At 40.1% G+C, this 18,707-nt stretch overlaps 2 protein-coding genes across 6 annotated transcripts in view; one reads left to right on the plus strand and one right to left on the minus strand.

The window, feature by feature from the left end:
- Nucleotides 1–10,719, minus strand: part of xxylt1 (xyloside xylosyltransferase 1) — a 29,734-nt gene extending 19,015 nt beyond the window's left edge. Inside the window, exons 1-4 of one of the 4 annotated variants that reach the window (XM_074668584.1) lie at nt 10,425–10,719; nt 10,218–10,249; nt 9,096–9,723; nt 3,201–3,348 (exon numbers count right to left, since the gene is read on the minus strand). In XM_074668584.1, coding sequence (XP_074524685.1) covers nt 3,201–3,348; nt 9,096–9,623 — 676 coding nt within the window. In that variant the 5' untranslated portion in view covers nt 9,624–9,723; nt 10,218–10,249; nt 10,425–10,719. Of the gene's footprint in view, nt 1–3,200; nt 3,349–9,095; nt 9,724–10,211 lie in introns of all 4 variants that reach the window. The other 3 variants (XM_074668585.1, XM_074668582.1, XM_074668586.1) reach the window with 3 other exon arrangements.
- Nucleotides 10,720–11,418: 699 nt separating this feature from the next.
- Nucleotides 11,419–18,420, plus strand: LOC141788912 (uncharacterized). 2 transcript variants are annotated; one of them, XM_074668073.1, is made up of 12 exons: nt 11,419–11,780; nt 12,696–12,829; nt 15,587–15,696; nt 15,854–15,943; nt 16,022–16,068; nt 16,150–16,283; nt 16,407–16,488; nt 16,604–16,717; nt 16,848–16,937; nt 17,126–17,197; nt 17,295–17,472; nt 17,644–18,420. In XM_074668073.1, exons 1-12 carry the CDS (start codon nt 11,659–11,661, stop codon nt 17,848–17,850), a joined length of 1,380 nt encoding a protein of 459 aa, XP_074524174.1. In that variant the 5' UTR covers nt 11,419–11,658; the 3' UTR covers nt 17,851–18,420. The 2 variants fall into 2 exon arrangements, with proteins under 2 accessions (XP_074524174.1, XP_074524175.1); XM_074668074.1 differs by lacking the exons at nt 11,419–11,780; nt 12,696–12,829 and adding an exon at nt 12,925–15,332.
- Nucleotides 18,421–18,707: the final 287 nt, after the last annotated feature.

Below are 18,707 nucleotides of genomic sequence, written 5' to 3' on the forward strand. Positions count from 1 at the left end.
CTGTTACGTTTTTGACAGGTTTGGTGACAAAAGCTGGCATCAAATATGTCACCACCCTCCAGATATACCAATAGAAAATTCAATTGCGGTAGTTGGGTTTTTAGATTGCAGTCACGATGCCCTTTTTTTGACACAATTAGAGAAACTTTAATTTTTTGTACTTAACTGCAGGCTCCAGACCTGAATTGGTCAATGGCACTACTTAATACCCTTATAAAATGTTTTCAGCTAAAAAAAAATATAGTGGGGTGGGGTTTAGTTACTCTTCAAAGACATACAACTGCTGTTCGGTGTAGCAAATAGGACTGATTGAGATGCAAAGATATAGCCAAAATCCTACAGCTCTTAAATCATTACATAATCATGTAATTCCATAAAAAATAATGAAGCTAAATTCAGGTATTATTCACTCATTAGCAATGCTACTCTTATCTCAGGTTGCAGAGAGGGGACAAACTCAAGCCCCAGCATGCTGAAACCTCATGAGAGGATACAAAACATGGAACAAATATCCACCACCGACGACAGTGTTTCTTAGAAACCTTATCATTAATCACATCAAGTTTCCGTTGTGCAATTTCTGTTCTCAATCTCCAAGGGCAGGTGTTGTTTAATAAATAAAAAAAGATCTACTGATTGCTTCCACTGTGAATTTGAAGCTTGAACTATTGTTTTAGGTCAGCTTCAAACAGTAAGTGTACAATAGGTTGCTTAAAAATTCAAATGCAATTTTTGAGGCCAAACTGAACAAGGTCAGACAAGTCTCCACATGCTAAGTGGAAAAGACTGGAATCTTTTGAGCAGGATATCTTTTTTCATTGTTGTTGAAAAGTGTCACACTCTCTCGGCTGATGTTGAGTTTGGCTTATACTACACAGTTAATTTGATACCTAACAAATTCAGACACAAATTTGAACCTTTTTGGCCCCAAGCTGTCGAAGAAAAAACTTACTGAATGTGGATGTTGGTAATAGTTTAAGTTAACCACGAAAAAAAAGGTCAGGATATGGATTATGGCTGTGATATCTTAATTCAGCATTTGTTTTGAATTCAAGAAGTCTTTGTACTCAAAATGTCAAAAAGTGTTAACATTTGAGTGGGTTGGAAGGATGCATGAAAAAAAATGGAAGAACAAAAGAAAGGAAAATCAAAATGACTTGGGGGATTAATGAAAGGATAGGCCTAAAGAAGGGGTCTTATAAAAAACAAACAAACAAACAAAAAACACTGAGCTGAAAAACAAAATATCTTTATCTTATTCCTTCCTCCAACTTTCTTTTCTGTGGACTACCAAACTAAACGTGTTGAAATCTCAAAATCTCACACTTCACAAGCAAGAGGAAGTTGAATCTCCAGCCCTCCCACTTGCAGCTGCTATTTCTATTTGTGAATAGCCTTTTCATTTCACTGCGCCGTCATTCATAAATCATGCTCCGTGTCTGCTCACTGGATAAAAAGAGTGTCATATAATAGTTGAAGCAAAGCAGGATGATGTAAAGGAAAGAATACTGGTAGAGGTTTGAGCCTCGTGCAGCCCCACACTCTCTGTTCAGCAACCACATAATGCCCTTTCTAGATAAAAGCAGTCTTTAAATAGAAGTGTGTGACTGTTTGGACACCAGGCACACGGGGTTGATCAATAAGTGTTTAGAGGAAATGGTGGGACATAAGACTAACACCTCCACCTTATAGAAACGAAAGCTCTGGGAAAAATGCCTCTAATTTTTGCAGGTTTTCTCTAAATCAGGTTTGCATTCAAGAAATCCTTAACGAGCACAATTTATGTTGCTAGGCCGTTGAACGTGCAGCAGAAGCATCATTATTTGGTGAGAAGTTCCTAAATAAAGAAATATAGCTCTCTGCTCTTGCAAATGACAATTGACCAAAAACGTCCATGTTTATGACATCTTTTTAATGACCTGCTGAAAAACATTGATATCAGCTGTACATTATATGTTAACCCTCATTTGTTGTATCACAGCTCAAACACTCCAAAGCACAGAAACGTGACACCATAAAGTGCTCACACCAAACCTGCTGTGCTACCTTTGAGAGTTATAGCTGAAATGTGCTGGATCCCTGCAGTCTGTGACACAGACACATCAGGTTTTAAATGTGTGCCTCTGGTGACCAGCGATTCTCAGAAAGCCTGTAAGTTTAGCTTATTTGAAGAGTGACACCCCATGCTGCACATCCACTGAAGGAAACCACTGCCGTGCTCAGCAGAGGAGATGGCTGCCATCGGTCAGCACCAACACAGGGGGCATTATGTGGGCAGCGGTGACCCAACAGATCCTTCCCCCCTCTCTCTGCAGGGCCTCTGCAGCGAGCCACGTGTCTGTTAGATACCTGACCATACTGCCTACTCCAGCTGGGGCTCCTGCAGTGCCAGGGCAGAGAAGAGAGCTTCTGAGTGAATTCAAAACATGGTGTGCCACAGAATCAAAGCAGAAAGCTGAACTTTGAGATACATGGCTTCAAATTTTGTAAGGGAAAAATCTGTGGTGGCTGTAAATAATTTCTCTTTTGGCCAAAAAATTGAAAATTGAGGTAAATTGAGAAGTTTGATCATTGAAACTCTTGAATTCTTACTGTGTTCCAGATCAATATCTGCTATCTATATTTCCTTCCTTTAAAAGAAAGTGATTAACAGAAGATTTAACCAAAAACTGTTTGAATCTTAAGGCTAGTTTCAATTTCATAGTTTAGATACTGTGTAACACTGTAGTCTGAAATTACTTTTGTCTTGAAAGACAGGATCAAAATCCATACCAAACAAGATTTTGGTTTTATTCTTATAGATAAAGTCCATATACTGTATCCCAAAAATCATTTAGACACACACAGAATTAATGTGTCTTATTCTTTGTTTTGACACTTTTACTTGACTTAGCGCCTTCCCTCTTTGCTTTGGATGTGTGTAGTTCTAAGCTCTCCTTTTATTTTTACTTGATGTGTCCCATAAGTTGTCATTTTATGGCTCTGAATGTAAAGCAATATCCATAATTACAAAGGAGCTGATAAATGTGATAAGTACTACCAGTTTGGCCCCTGGGATTAAGTCTTCTGGTCCATTTGATTCTTGCTGCTGGACCTCAACACGTTGTTCCTCACTCTACAGTTTCCTACTCTATTCACAGACCTATACCTAAACAATGGCATGAAAGCACCTGAAAAGAAAAAAATGATTTTTTCCTTACTGTCAGGCATGATGTGATGCATGGCAACAGACAGGAAGAAGATGGCGTCACTGTAGTAAGCATCAGAGCCAGAGCTGAAGTGTTTCTGCATGGCCTCGACGATGGGGAACAATTTCTGTGTGAGAGCCTCCACATCGTGGAACAACACCTGCATGGAAGATGAGTGGGAGCAGGATGAGACTTAAACATTCAAACTGGAGTAAAGGTGGTAAATGTGAATGACTTTAAGATTTAATATGATACTTCTTTTGCACATAATGTATGAGAATTATGTAACGTAACATGAATGTGATTTTTTAAACCTAATGCCAATACTTCACTTGTAATATCATCAAACTTTTCAACATAAAAAACACATTAACATCTCTTTTTGTGTACTGAGAAAAAAAAAATAAGAAAAAAGGGAGCCACTTTGTTTTGGATACAATCTTGCATCACATGATGCTGGCACACAGTCATGCTGATATACAACCATAGGCCCTTTTAATACCATCTTCTCATACTGCCCCTCCAGGCTGTGCATCCTATAGATGTGAGGCAGCATTTTCTGCTTTGCCCATGTAAACTGGATAACTCCACAGATTAGTGAAAGAGGATTTTTCTGACATAGCAAGCAGTGATCATCAAAGCTTGGATGGATGGATGAGGAAAAACATAATTCGCTTCAGAGAAATAGCTTTCTCTGGTTTAGCTTGGCATTAGTCAGTGCGTATGTGAGACGCTTCAAATTGTTAGATGCTTGAAATTGAACTTCCACAATATGTCTGAGATTACTAAACAGCCCCATGTGCTTTAACAGACAAACACTATTTAATGATCCTGGCAGATTAAGCTAAGTCCTTGACTGTTTGTGGAAAGCAGTGTAACTTTGGAAGGGTGTGCAACGGCAAGTTATTAGACTATAAACATCAGGATGTGGTAAAAATTCACATTTTGGAATCTGCACAATCTTAATGCTTCAGCTCTTACATAGGAATACTATGTTGACTTTGTTTATGATCCACAGACTGAGCGTCCTGATGAAGACCATTGAATCAACAAATGGCACACCCATTGATGCCCCGTTTACACTACAGCATTTTACATGAAAATGCAAAAAGTGCAGAGAAAAAAATCTGCATTTACATGGAAACGCTGAGGGACTGAAAACGTTGTAGTATGCATGCCAGGCCTGTAGCTGGCAATAAATGAGAGGCCAAAACGCAACAATACCTTTGTGTTTCATCCTAAAAGCATTGCTGTTTAAATGGCCCCTTATAACAAAACAGTGAACTTCAAAAGGGGAGTTAATCTTTTACAGCAGCTTAAACCTGCTCGAGTATGTTTCAGAGTACGACACTTGCTAAAAATGTGAGGTCATTGTACAAGAATCTAACTGGTTGATGACATGTTTGCTGGATGGGCCTTGAACACCAAAGTCTATAGCTCTGCCTCTAACAAGTTTTCAGAGGGCTGGGTAATCAGGCAGAAGGAGGTTCATGGAGTAGGGGAACAGCAGCTCAAATAGAGTTTCAGACTGAGGTTAAAACAAGGGTTCCCTAAAACTAGGCTGAAAATAATTTTGCTATAAATCATTTAAACCTGTTATAGGGCAAATGAAGTACAATACAAAGCCTAAAAAAAGCACAATACCCTCTCCTCGGAGTATGCTTTGAAATAACCACAGGCGGAATGGAAATTTGAGAATAGATTAAACTAATAACATCCAGTACATAATGTGTATGTCCCGATGGCTTATGATGAATCATTTACACTTGTGTTTTGTGTGTTTTCTTGTCACGACACGTCAAGACCTTTTTCAGAGCTTGTATGAGATTATATTCCAGTCAGCTGCCCAAGATTTAGAGAAAGTTGAATGTGTAATGGAGTGTGTTTACCCACCATTTAATAGGATAGTATAAAAACAGAACACTCTTGGTCTGCTGTGTGTAATGAGAAGGGCACATACTGGGAATTTGTTGACCCAGATTCTTAAGTATATAGGCTAATCAGCAAAAGATGCAGGGGCTCCCCAAAAAGCTGGGAAGACCTAACCACTTCCCTTTTGAATGAAATGGGGTTGGGAATTCCCATACAGGGTATATAGGCCTCAGAGATATGGACTTGCTTTGTCTTCCTTGTTGTTTTATTTTTAATACCACACTCATGTTAAACTTCTCAATAAGAACCTAGGCAGGGTTGTAAAATGGAAAAATAAAACATTTTGCCTTAGTAGCTTTGGATAGCACACTGCTACAATATTTAGATAAACAGGAATAATCTCAAAATGAAGAATTTCACTGAGTAATGCTTGAGTGCAGAGGGACTTCAGCATGCTGTGTCATAAGGACTGAGTGAAAGTTGTTGGCAGTAATGAGCACAGCCTCCGGGCGGTGGGACTCCACAGGCTGTTTATTGAATTTAACACTGATGAGGAGTCATGCAGGCTTAAGATATTACATAACTGAGGTCTCATCCTCATGCTTCTTCAAGACAAATAAGCGGAGAGGAATGACACTTGAGATGAGAAACAAGGGTGGCTATATTCTCATAAACATGCCATTGCCAACCCCCGGGGAGTCCCCATCCCATCTGTAACTTTGGCTAAGCTTCTGTGCTTGTGTGCAGGGAAAGGGAGAGACAGAGGTTTTGGCTGTACTTGTGACAGTAGATGCAGAACATTATTTCAGGGCTCATTATCCTAGTTTATAATATCCTAGTTTATAATGTTGAGATGTGCTGTTCTTGAATAACACTATAAAAATGATCAAACCACTGGTTGCAGAGCCTGCAGGCAGAGTTGGACCTTGTGAATTGGGTTTAAACAACTTTGAAAAAGACCTATAAAAGTAATCACCTTGCTGCAAGATGTACCAACTTTTGCTGAAAAAAATTATTGTAACAACTTTGGCTTTTCAACGATTTACTGGCATTGAATCATCTGCCAGCCGAGATATACAAACTGCAGCTGAACTATTTGCTTCAAACGTCTCCTGCATTGTGATTTTTAGGGTCCTCGGCCTGAGCAGAGGGCACCTTCTAGCAGGGCTAGAAGGTGTCCTCCGCCGAAGGCGGAGGACACTATTGTTCCTGCTGCGTTTCTTTCTTATTATTGTTCCCTCCTACGCGAGAACGCTAATTAGACCCCCTAAACGTGCTCAAAAACTCACCAAAATCGGAACACACATTCTGTGACTCCGAAAATTTGATAAAATAAATAAATTGTCCCCCGACATCCCATAATAAGCTCAATAGCGCCACCTAGGCACACGCTAAGGGCCCTAGCTCGGGCTAGGAATGTCGTAGAGAGATGAAACCAACACCAAAACGCTCGTGTCATCGAGACGCAAAAATCATACGCTGCTACCCTGGACCTATCTCCAACAGGAAGCCGGCTATTTGCCTCACAAAATTAAAAAAAATTTTTTTTAACCCTTTCTGCAAAAATTAAACCCACTGAAACCAAAAATGGTACATGCTTGAAAATACCATCACATGACCGATTAGACCCTGCTCTCCAAAAGTTGTTCAGGAAGTTGTTATTTCGGGCCCGGTTTTCGAATGGCGAGCCCTCAAAGTCACCGACCGCTTTTGGCCGTTTTTGGATTTCTCCATGTTAGCAGATGAGGAGAACCGATTTCAGGTCAAAACACACATTCTACTAGTGCCGCATTTGGGCCTCTAGACAAAAAACTAAAAGTCATAGAGCTTTAAAAATGACATTGTTGGATTCCTGACAAAATTGTCTACAACCATATGATATTTTTACACACATTAAGCCAACATTGTGGCCTACAGGACAAGTAGTTCGGCCATTTCTCTAAAGTAAAAAATCCATTTCTAGCACTTTTCCACCGCTTTTCCAGCGTTTTTGTGACGCATTTGGGCTTCTAGACAAAAAAGTATAACTCGTACAGCTTTAAAAATGCCAAAAATGGATTCCTCACAAGCTCTACTATCAAATATGATATTTTTGACACAGATTGGGGTAAAATTGTGGACTCTGTGAGGATTTCTTTACATTACATGCCTGATCAACTCTCAGTCGCCACTCTGTTTGGGGTTCTGTCACGCTAATTAGAGTTCCAAGCATGCAGCAGGTGATGTCATTCAGCACAGCAGAGGATACGTTGCCATGGTATCAACTGACTCCCAGACATCCCATAATATTCTCTCAGAGCCATTAGGCTCACTTTCACCCTATGCACACCAAAACAGCCCTAACTGGGGCTAGGAATGTCGTAGAGAGATGAAACAAACACCGAAATGTTCCTCTTATTTTGATGGACACATTGGAGGGAAAACCGGCAGGAGCCCGAGGACCCGTCTAATGCTGCTTGCAGCTTTAATTGGGGTCATTTTTTTAAGAATGGACAATATGCAACATACATTGTCCAGCCCTACTTATGGCCTTGGACTGGTCGGTAAAATTGAACTCATCATTTATGGGCATGCCAAAAAATATGCTGTTGATGCTGCTCCTCATCCAGAAATTACAGTTAATCTCAGCATATTACAGTTTTGCTTTAAATCTTTGATAGTTATTCACAGGGTGCGGCTGATTTGATACAGTAATGAATTTTATCATTTCTAGTGGTCACGCAAGTCTAACAGTATTTGGTCAGTAAAACTTGTCTGATATTACTTTTTTCTATGCACCACAACTGAGCACCAATGAGCATTTCAGCCCAGTATGAATACTGAGCGTTAATAACAGTGAAAAAGACTAAATTTCAAAATTGCCAAGAAGACAAGCTGAGCAAATTCCTAACAAATCTAATAAGAGCAAGAGACCCGTCTGAGACAAAATATGAGTATCCCAGCAGATGTAGATGATGAGACATTTTTGAGACAAAAAGCCTAAGAGATGTGTAGGATTTATCTGTTTTTGAGTGTGCTTGAAACAATAAAAGGAGAAAGGGGACATGAAACTGCATATAACAGAGAGCAACAGCAGCAGAGAGGGGACATCACAGAATGTTTTGGCAGAAAGAACACAGCAGCAGAGGGATGCCCCCTCGTGTGAGGAGCTACTTTGGTAGGGCAACACTGCCCCCCTGTGTTTAACTTTAAATTGGATCTTTCTGCACTGACCTACTCTTGGTCTGGGTAAAGAGGTCAGTGTGCTTCCAGTGACGTCAGACAATGAAATTACACATCTGTATTTCAGATAGAAATGTTTTTACTCAGATTCCTTTTCTGTCTCTGGAAAAACACAACCACACTTAGATTCAGCTAAAATGTGCTGCCAAAAAAAGTGTGTAAAATGCCTTTTGATGTTTGACTGTAATCAGAAGTTGATTTATGCATGCTCTTCTGCATCTGTATCTCAACTTAAAAAATAAATTTGTATTGTACAAGAAATACAGAGTGAAACAAGTTTACCGGACATAGATGCACACTAAATACAAGTAGCTACAAAAAAAATGTTCTTTCTGGCACTGTTTTACCCCAAAAGCTGATTATCATGTTCATTCTAATTTCCCACCAGCTGTGCTGCACACTTGTGTCAATCATGGCATCCAAACATCTGCTATTTCATCTGCTCCAGTGATCTCCGAGAGGAGATCTGGTCTATCTATAGCCAAACAGTTAAGAGTTATGTTTCCATGAGCCTGTTGACCCAGCAGCCATGAAAAATAATCCCATGAGAGAGCATTACGGTTAATCTAAAGCTCTGATGGATAATGTTTTGAGAAAAAAAATCATCAACAGGTCAATGAAATAGTTCTTAAAATCTATATGTGCCAATTTTTTGAAGTCTTAGGAAAGGCAAATTAATGGCCGCTCAGCTTCATAATTCACACCCTGAAATACTAATCCACTATCTAATTTGCATAACACTAAACTCCAGTGACTTCATCTCACATCAGAGAAAGCTTTACTACAAATAGCATGACTGTTTTTATTACTTACCTTATACTTAAATGTTGCATCAGAGAGAAGTTCCTGCAGCATCCTCTCACCGAGTTCTTTGCTGGCTGGGTCGCTCACAAAATGAAGCATCAACACCTCTTCCTCCAGAAAGCGTGCATGCTTTACCATTGACAACATGGCCACCCTGAACTTGTCCTGCAGGCTTCGGCTCTTATCCACCTTGGTAAACATCATGAGCGCATGGTAATGTTGATCAACAGCTCCACTGTCCCTTCCTCTGGACATAAACCCCTCACTCTCTCCTCCTGCGTCTCGCTCTTCTCCTCCTTGCTCCTCAGAGTGTACTAGCTTGGTGTCCACAGTTAGGTCTGCATCGTTTCTGTTGATGTTGTGGCTGGCCTGGCTCTGCTTGATCCTTTTGGTGGTGCTGGAAAAGTTCTGCCTCTCTGAGCCAAAGTAGTAAAAAGCTACTACTGCCAAAGCAGCAGCAAGGAGTAGAAGGAACTGATAGGACCTGAAAGTACTGATCCTACCCATGATTCTGGCTACCAGTCTTAAGATGCCCATTTCTCTCTGCTGTTGTCATGAGAATGTAGGTGCACATGGGAAAATATTCATCACTTGGTGTTTTTCCACTTAGTAGTTCTCAGAAGATGAAAACACTTTCCTGTAAAATACAATAACCATAGTAGTCATTATAAAGGTAAATACTAAAAATACTTTTATGAACAGATTTTACGGGAATAAAAATAGATTAGACATTTTTCTGACACACTGTCAGTAAAACACTACTGATAAGTAACTTTGAATCACGAGTGATTCGTTGGATATATTTCAGATTATTGTTTTAAAGTAGAGTGTTAATAGCGTTGACAGCAAATGGTAAAATTCCCTTTGAAATGCAGTGATCTGTGTCAAAACGTTGAACTTTTGTAGCTGAATGAAGTTGCGGGGATTGACATGGACCCTCAAAGATACTTTTTGCGGTGTCTGAAGTGATGGAGGGTGACATGTTTCTCAGGGCTCTACAGACAGTACTTTCTAAACATTCTGCGCCAGTCCACAATGAGGCCTCAAAAGCTTAACCATGTGCTTTTAAGCAGAGAAATAAACAACAAGAATCATTTGCAACGAGGAGACATAAGAAGAACATACACTTGCCTGTCTCATGTCGTCGATCCATCCTTGACAGCCTGTTTGGGGATTATGCAATTACTTACTGGGTCCTCAACTTAATGCAATAAAACAACCCATCCTCCTTACTAAACGTACATTAAAATCAAATTAACAAGATGATTCCATGATTTGAATAAATCATCTAATCGAAGTATCCGCAGATACCAAAAATACAGCAACCTGTTGACATACCAGCTCACGTCGAGGGTGCTACGTTAGCAAGCAACGACTTTGCGCCTCATTTTTGGGTCGTTGACTTGTCTTCCGATGCAGTTTGTCTGACCTATGCACGATGCAAGACCCTTGTTTGAAGTAATAGATATATCTCTGCAAAAAAGTATCACTCCGTAGTTATTACGGTCGTTGCATGGCTTTGTAATGGCAAGAAGATTAAGAGTAAAACACAGTACGAGAGCGCAGCGCCAGCTAGCAGCCTAGCAACAACATACTGTGACACGACCGTCTTAACCCCGCCCACATTCAGTCAGACGCGTCCACAAATGCTTCCTTCACAGGTAGTAGGAAAATATAAAACTTTCCTAATTTAGGTTTCTGTCACTGATTTCTCGAAAATTCGACTAGGTTGAAACCAAATCTTCTGTGAATAATTGATTATCTCATGCAATTATTTCGATTGAAAATCCTCATTTTGACTTAACTTTCAATATTTTTACATAAACATTTACAATTTAATGAGGTTCAAAATTAAATAGGAAGCCCCGAGCCCTCCAAACGGTGTCCTATCTGAAGTCATAAAAGACAACTGAGAAACTTGGCCAAATTACCCACTTTTTTAGAATACGAAACTACAATCTGGTCCATATACATTTTGTATGTATATTAGGTTCTAAATGAACATAACTTAAGCCCTAAGGGAAAGGATTGTACTTCTTAGTCCCATTCCTGCTGTTGTTTAGAAACATATAACGGAATCTTAAGTAGCTGAATCACTTAGTCAACTGCTAAATGAAGAACCATATAGTTTAAGCTTGCCTATTTACATAGGTTGCTTATTTATTCCCCACTGCATTTCAAAAGAAAAAGGTGCCCTTTTTTCACCCTCTTTTTTGTACAGGTTTCTCTTTTTAAAAAAAAAAAAAAAAATTTCTTGTGAAGTACGTCTGTCAAAGACGTACTAGTACGTACTAGTGACAACCACGAAAACTGAGCATTACTTTACTATTGTATTTGAAAGCACCATCTCTGCCTCGCGACATTTCAACAGTGGCATTGTTGGTTCCTGCTCGCGGTGGTCGTCCGTTCGTCCGCAGCAGCTTCAAACCACATTCAAACAATTGGAAAGATGCTGGGTTACGTTTTTGCTTGATACTGTTCTCATTTAAGTCGTTTAACAATCCGTGTCTTTGTTCACAGTTCAGGCACGTTGCTAGCGTAAAGCTAGCTAGGTTGATTAGCATTAGCGAAAATGAATTCCAACACGCACGTCATTCAGGTGACAAATGTCTCCCCGAGTACCACTTCCGAGCAAATGAGGACTCTGTTTGGATTCCTCGGAAACATAGAAGAGCTTAAGTTGTTTCCACCCGAGTAAGTATCGCATACTTAAACGTTATCATAAGTCTCATTCTTGAGCTCAAGATTGGCTCTTTTGAGGCCTGTGGAGTAGGCCTCAGGAATCGTATGCTGGTTGCTAACGTCTGCCCGCGCCAAGTTAACGCAGTCACTCCCCGAGTCGTTACGGCAAAAAGAAGCAGTATTTGACTCTGTTCATTGTTTTTAGTATAAGTGATTCAATAAAGATTCTGATCGAAGTTGCCGTATATAAATGCGTGTTGAACAACCAGTGCAATGGCACAGCATAAACGGAGCTGCGTGGTTGTACGCTAAATTGATTTAATCAGAAAAGACGTTAAAAAGAAACATTAAAACACCATTTACTCGTGAATTTATGTGAAGGGTAAAAGGGTAGGTCGTTTTGGTCTACAAAGTAAAACAACGAGTTTGCAACTTAAGGTTAAATTCATAGTATGCAATTAATTTTTAGAGCTGTCCATGTATGATTTCACAATGAGCGCCTTTTGGCGAATGGTTCCCTACATTACTTTTGGGAAGTGTTGCATTTTAGAGTTCTTTAATTTTTAATACAGCAGTTAATGACTGTTCTTTGTGCTGTATTTTCCTCTACCGGTTAACACCTGGCTTCTTAACAGGTAGGAAACAACAAGCTAGAGAGAACTTAATCACCTTTAATTGATAACTCCACTCACAGGCAACATCGAGTTTCAACGGGAGTTCTGGTAACACTGCAATGTTTAAAGGGTTTAGACAATTTGGGAGTGCAATCAAGGTATTGAGATCCCAGATAGAACTAAATTTTACATCCCGTGTTTCTTTTTTTCTCACTTATCTCTGGTGACACAAAATCTCTGACTCATTTTGAAGAAGGCATGTTCGATCTTCTTGTTTGTATTCTTTGCACAACATATCTGTATTTTTTTCCAGTGACTCTCCCTTGCCTGTGACTTCACGTGTCTGTTTTGTAAAGTTCCTTGAGTCTGAGTCGGTGGGAGTTTCCCAGCACCTGACGAACACCGTCTTCGTGGACAGAGCCTTGATCGTGGTCCCTTTTGCTGAAGGTGGGTATCTGTTTTATTGTTGCGCGCTCATGTTGCGATCTCCAAACATGCATCACATTGTCTAGATTTTTTATATAAATATGCAACAAGTTTGTGAGCCATTGTGAGTGTTTTTTTCTGACCAAGCAAAATTAGCTAAGCTTTTTATTGCTTGGCAGTTCTAGGTATTTAAAAGGGAAATGTACATTTGTGTCCATGTCTTACAATCTAGCTGTAAATCTTTCTCTCTGTTATTTGTGTTGTGGTTTTCATAGTGGACAAGTCATTTGCAGAGAGCCCCTTCCTTGCTGGCTGAAAGTGGTCCTCTGCTGCCATCAGGAGATTAGAAAAAAATATGGCACCAGGCTTGCAAGCCCCCTTCTCTTGTTCTGCAGTAAAATATTAACTCTTTGTTTGTTTTCTCTCTGTTCAAGGCATTATTTTTTTAGACACTAGCCACACAACTCTTAAGCCAAATGAGGTGGTTTAGGAGAGAGGGTGCAGGGCAATCTCAATTCTTCACATGATTTAAGGATTTAAATACATCTATTGAACAAAATGTGTTAAATTTGTAGCCACGCACCTAACTAGGGATGACCCGAGCAGATCTGCTCAACATGCATCACGGCCTGGGTCTGGCAACGCCAGGCTAACAAGGCTTAGTATGTTTTTTTTTTAACTGCTTGACGTCAGCTTGAAATTAAGCCTTTTCTGATCCTCTGTTTATATTTTTGGCCTCTGAGTATGCATTTCACATCGTAATGTGTTGTGCCTGTAACATTTGATATTAATGGATTTTATTTAACTCATGGTAATGACACTAACGGCATGCCATAAACAGGGGAAACACTTAATGTCTCCTTTTTAGAATATATGATAGTATTTTAAACTTGTATATTTTGCATAGTATACATTTATTTGTGTGGCTCTCAACAATAGGACCACACTGACATAACTTCGATTTTTGTTATGTGTGCATCAGAGTAGGACACCATTAGGGACTCTAAACATGCACACCAGTGTTTTCTGTTAGTGGCTGATTAAACCTTTCTTTTGGTTTCACAGGGGATGAGGCTGCTGTTGGAGTTTGCTTGTGTACGCACACTCAAGGTGTAGGTTGCCTCACCCTAAGAGATGCCACAGATCATAGCAGAAGAGAAAATAATCTTGCAGATCTGAAAGTCTAGAGGTTTAATCAGTCAAATACATGAAAACACTTGCATGGACGTACTGTGGCTGTTTAAGGTCAGGCTTTGTTATGTTGAGCAGAGCTTAAAATACAAAGATTTTGAAATTAATGTTAGTATGGAGTATGCTTTTCTTGAGTGCTAAATATAAATACAGGATCAGGGCCTAGATGGGGGAAACCTGTTCGGGACATCCCTACACCAAGCGTAGAGCATGCAGGATAGATGAACTAATCAACTGTGCATGCTAGACTAGATGTGAAGGTGTGTGCCATCATCCACAGTTTCACTAAGCAGATGTGGTGGAAGCTAAATAGGGAATGATTTGGTCATTAATCATGATTAGCACAAACTGCCTTTGGCATTAACCTGCTTCATGTGCCAAAGTCTTATATTTTTTACACTGTGCGTCTTTATTTCCAAATTGTCACTAACACACAAGACATACAGTAGTTTTAAGCCTCTGCTTGCTGTTGCAGTACAAATGTATTTTATTGACCCTCTCCACACATTACTCTGAAAGAGTTGAGTGACTCTCACGTTTAACAGTGGTGTTTCTTTTGTTGTTGTGTTTTACAGTTCTTTTTCCTGGTTCAGCCAGCCCTATATACCAGGCCCTGCTGAAAATGCCACCAACAGTTTTGTCTTCTGCAGCCTTATCCTGTTTCTCAAGTGTCCTTTCTGTTGTGTGCGTGTGTGTGTGTGCGCGCATGTGTGTGTGTCTCTCCCCCCTCTCTCTCTCTCTCTCCCCCTTTTTTAGATTGTAATTTGTCAGATTACAGAATTAGCCTGTTTTCAGATTGCACACCCATGGATGATCATCTCCATAAGATTTTACCTTTGATTATACTGTTTGGTTTTTCTTCAGCTTTGGGCACATTGGTCATGACGTTATCAAAAATGTTGCTTGCTGTAGCCATTAACTGTTTAGTTCAGTTTATCTTTGACATTGTTAAGTGATAAAGTGTTGGGTAAGACCTAGAACGTCAGTAGTTTTTAGTAGTACTGTATCTGGTTGCAAAGTAAGTATTTTTTTTGTGGTGGGATTGTGCAGAGTAAATGCCAACAAAAGCCCAGAAAAGGTAATATGACTAGACCTTTTCTGTTTTTTTATTTTTTGTATTGGTAATGGTAAGTGATGTTGAAATGTACCCATGTGTCTACACCCAAATCATGAACTTGTTTTCTGTATCTCAATGTTTTTGTGTGCTTTATAGCGAAGCAGCCGGCGCGAGTCGCTTGTTCATAAAACATCTAATGAAAGTTGAGAGCACATCCCACGGGACAACTGGCTGTGCTTGCTTACGTTTGGTTCATGACTTAAAAAACAAGTACAGGTGATAAAATCTTGGCAGTGTTGAACACAGTGTGTATTGTGAATTTTGAACTCATAGATGCTAAGCCTACAATCAATCATACTTTCACAAAAAAAAGTTAGGGATCAAGATTTACAGACAAGACAAACAGTGGATTTTGATTACTTTTTTCACTACAGAGTAGTTAGACCGAGGTGGCTTGTCTGCAAGTCTTGTCTGAGTGTTTATCGACGTCTGCTTGGAGCACACACTGAAATGTTGCTGTCTCTCTCCAGGAGTGATTCCTGATGAATCTAAAGCTATGTCGCTGCTGGCTCCAGCTAATGCCGTGGCAGGAATGATGCCTGGGGGAGGCCTTCTTCCAACTCCCAATCCTCTGGCAACAGTGAGTTTCATACCATTCTTTCCCTTAGGGCTTAAGTTATGTTCATTTAGAACCTTATAAACGTACAAATTTTACATGGACCAAGTTGTAGTTTCATCGATTATTCTAAAAAAGTGGGTAGTTTGGCCAAGTTTCTCAGTTGTCTTTGTGACTTCAGATGGGAGGGACACCGTTTGGAGGTCTCGGGGCTCCCAACATGGAGCAAATGGCTGCAATGGGAATGCCAGGACCAAACATGAACCCCCAGGTAAAGACTTGATTAATTATATTCATGTTTTTTTAAACTAAGCACATCTAGTATTTATAAATCTCTCGCGTTTTTCAGGCTCTTTCCGCAGACTTCCTGAAGCTCATGCAGTCCATGGACCCCAAGTAAGAAACTCCACACATTTCATTTTAGTTTTGCAATCCAGTGTCTTTGAGGGAATTCTAAATATTTCATGGAAATTGCAGATTGAATCCATTAGCAGCTGGACTGAACCTGAATCCAGGGCTGAAGACTGATGCCTCTAACAAGGAGATTGAAGAGGCCATGAAGAGAGTCCGAGAGGCCCAGTCTCTCATTTCTGCAGCTATCGAACCAGGAAGTGAGTAATCTTAAAAAGCAACAGAAGTCGATATTTTCTAAGTGTGGCTATAAAATATTATGCTGTATTCTTCAGTATAGTCTCTGTCATAGATACTCAACCTGATCTCATTTTTGTCTGCAGATAAGAAAGATGACAAGCGCAAGCACTCTCGTTCTCGCTCAAGGTCACGGCGCAGACGGTCCAGATCTCGCTCTAGACACAGGTAAAGACACCTGCATGCGTTTCATTTGCTTGGACTGGAAAATATCAGATTTGAACAGAGAATGATGGCCTGGATACATTTAGTTTGTACACGGTCTATTTCTTGTTGTTGGCAGACGTTCAAGGAGCAGGTCACGACGGAGGTCCCACTCAAGGAGTAGGAGAAGGTCCAAGAGTCCTCGGAGGAGGAGGTCCCACTCTCGGGAAAGAGGCCGCCGCAGCAGATCAAGGTCAGTAACTTAAGCATTTTTTTGTGGACCAAAATGGCTGCCTTGAGGGGGCATTATGCTTTCTGATATTTTAAACTCAGAGGCAGAGTGTACCACTGACTGTTGTTAATCCTGCTTGTGTCTTGATCAGGGACCGGAGAAAGGAGGAGAAGTCTAAGAAAAGGTCAAAGACGCCTCCAAAGAGCTACAGCAGTGCTAGGAGGTCTAGAAGTATAAGTCGGTAAGTGGGTCTGACCTCAATGGGGGATTATGTACTGTTAAACATGTAAACATACCATTCATTAAACTTTAAAAAACTTTTTAAAAATAAATGGTATTCTCTGTAATATTGGCTGTCCACAGTCGGCCATATTGACAGGGATTACGATAGTTTTCATTTTTCTTTCTGGTCACTAATTTGTGTTGCAGGAGGCACAGGCGAAGTCGCAGTGCATCCCGGTCACCCAAGAGGAGGCCGTCCAGATCTCCGTCACCCAGGCGGTGAGTCTTGGCTCATTTAACTACATACTACGTACATGCAACTTTGATATCATTTTGAGTATAATGGAAAAACATCAAATATTTGTCGTGTTGACAGACACAAGAAGGAGAAAAAGAAGGACAAGGAACGCGAAAAGGAGCGTGATCGTGACAGGAGGGAGGACAGGGACCGGAGCAGAGATGAAAGAGAACGCTCCCCCAGTAAGAAGAAGAGGAGCAAAGACAAGGAACGGGATCGGGACCGCAAGTCAGATAGTGAGAAAGGAGACGTCAAGGTAAGTCAGAATGCAGTTTCCTATGTAAATGATTGGTATCCAGCAGCACATCTACAGTAAGCTTTATCTAACAAACTGCTGAAACAAAAAGAACATCTAACAGCAAACCAGTCCTGTCAGCTTTTCCCTTGGCACCACTTTTTTTAACACCCGCCTAAATTATCTGTGCAGGTGACTCGAGATTATGATGAAGAGGAGCAAGGTTATGACAGTGAAAAAGAAGTGGAGGAGGATGACGACGAGAGGAAGAGTGACTCAGACTCTGCCTCATCACCAAAAGGCCAAGAGGAGGTGGAGAGGTCTGAAGTCCCAATCCCTAAAAAGTCCAAGTTGAATGGAGATGATCACCATCAGGAAGATATGGAGATGAGCGACTAAGAACCAGACCATGTTATCTTCACACTGTACCCTTTTGTATTTTTAATATAGGCCACAACATGTCGGTGCCTGATCACTCGAAGTTTAAAAGATTTGTTGTCTTAACTGTAGAAGCATTGGGGAAGGGTGTACAAGGAAAACAGTCAATTTTTGTAAAATAAATACTGTCTAAAAGATGAAGAAAAGGAGACATGGGTTTTAAATTGTCATTGCTGTACTTTTATAGGATCTTGTTTTTTGTTTGTTTTTTGCCTTTGTATTCAACCTTGTTGCACCTGACAGTAGAACTCATAAAATGTTGCTGTAAATATTTTACCAGCCAGGATTGAGTCCTTTCCTCCTTCAGACTGCTAGTGACTCACTACCCAGCACTGACTAAGCAAATGTTTTTTTTGTTGATTTGCCTGATATTTTTGCTTTACCTGTAACACACCCAGTCATGTTTAAGCAGACTCCCAATTTACACCCATACGTAAGTGTACAATGTAGATTGAAATGTGTTGTTGCAGTGAAATACTTTGTCTGCATTCGGTTTTCGAAAGGAAACTAATAAAATTTTGTCCAAATGTTTACTCTGTCTTATCATTTAACATGTATTTTGATGCACGTAGAACAGGTTTTGTAACTGCAGTTGCCAGGATTCATGTCAGCTCTGTTTCCAGTTGGTCTATGCTCTGTGCATTCTGAAGACTTTCACTGAAACTTATGAATGTTAGCAGGATGGTAGGTGCTGAGCAAGAGGTTGCGGGCACTTTTGTATAGAGCCAGATTTATTTGAAAGGTAAAGCTTAAGTTAAAACATATTAATTCAGACCTAGTAGGTCCATATTGTAAAAAAAAAAACATACAAGATTCAA

Source organism: Halichoeres trimaculatus, unplaced genomic scaffold (genome assembly GCF_033239565.1).
Source record: "Halichoeres trimaculatus isolate MK-OKI-2021-1 unplaced genomic scaffold, fHalTri1.1 fHalTri1_scaffold_4, whole genome shotgun sequence".
NCBI classification, from domain to species: domain Eukaryota; kingdom Metazoa; phylum Chordata; class Actinopteri; order Labriformes; family Labridae; genus Halichoeres; species Halichoeres trimaculatus.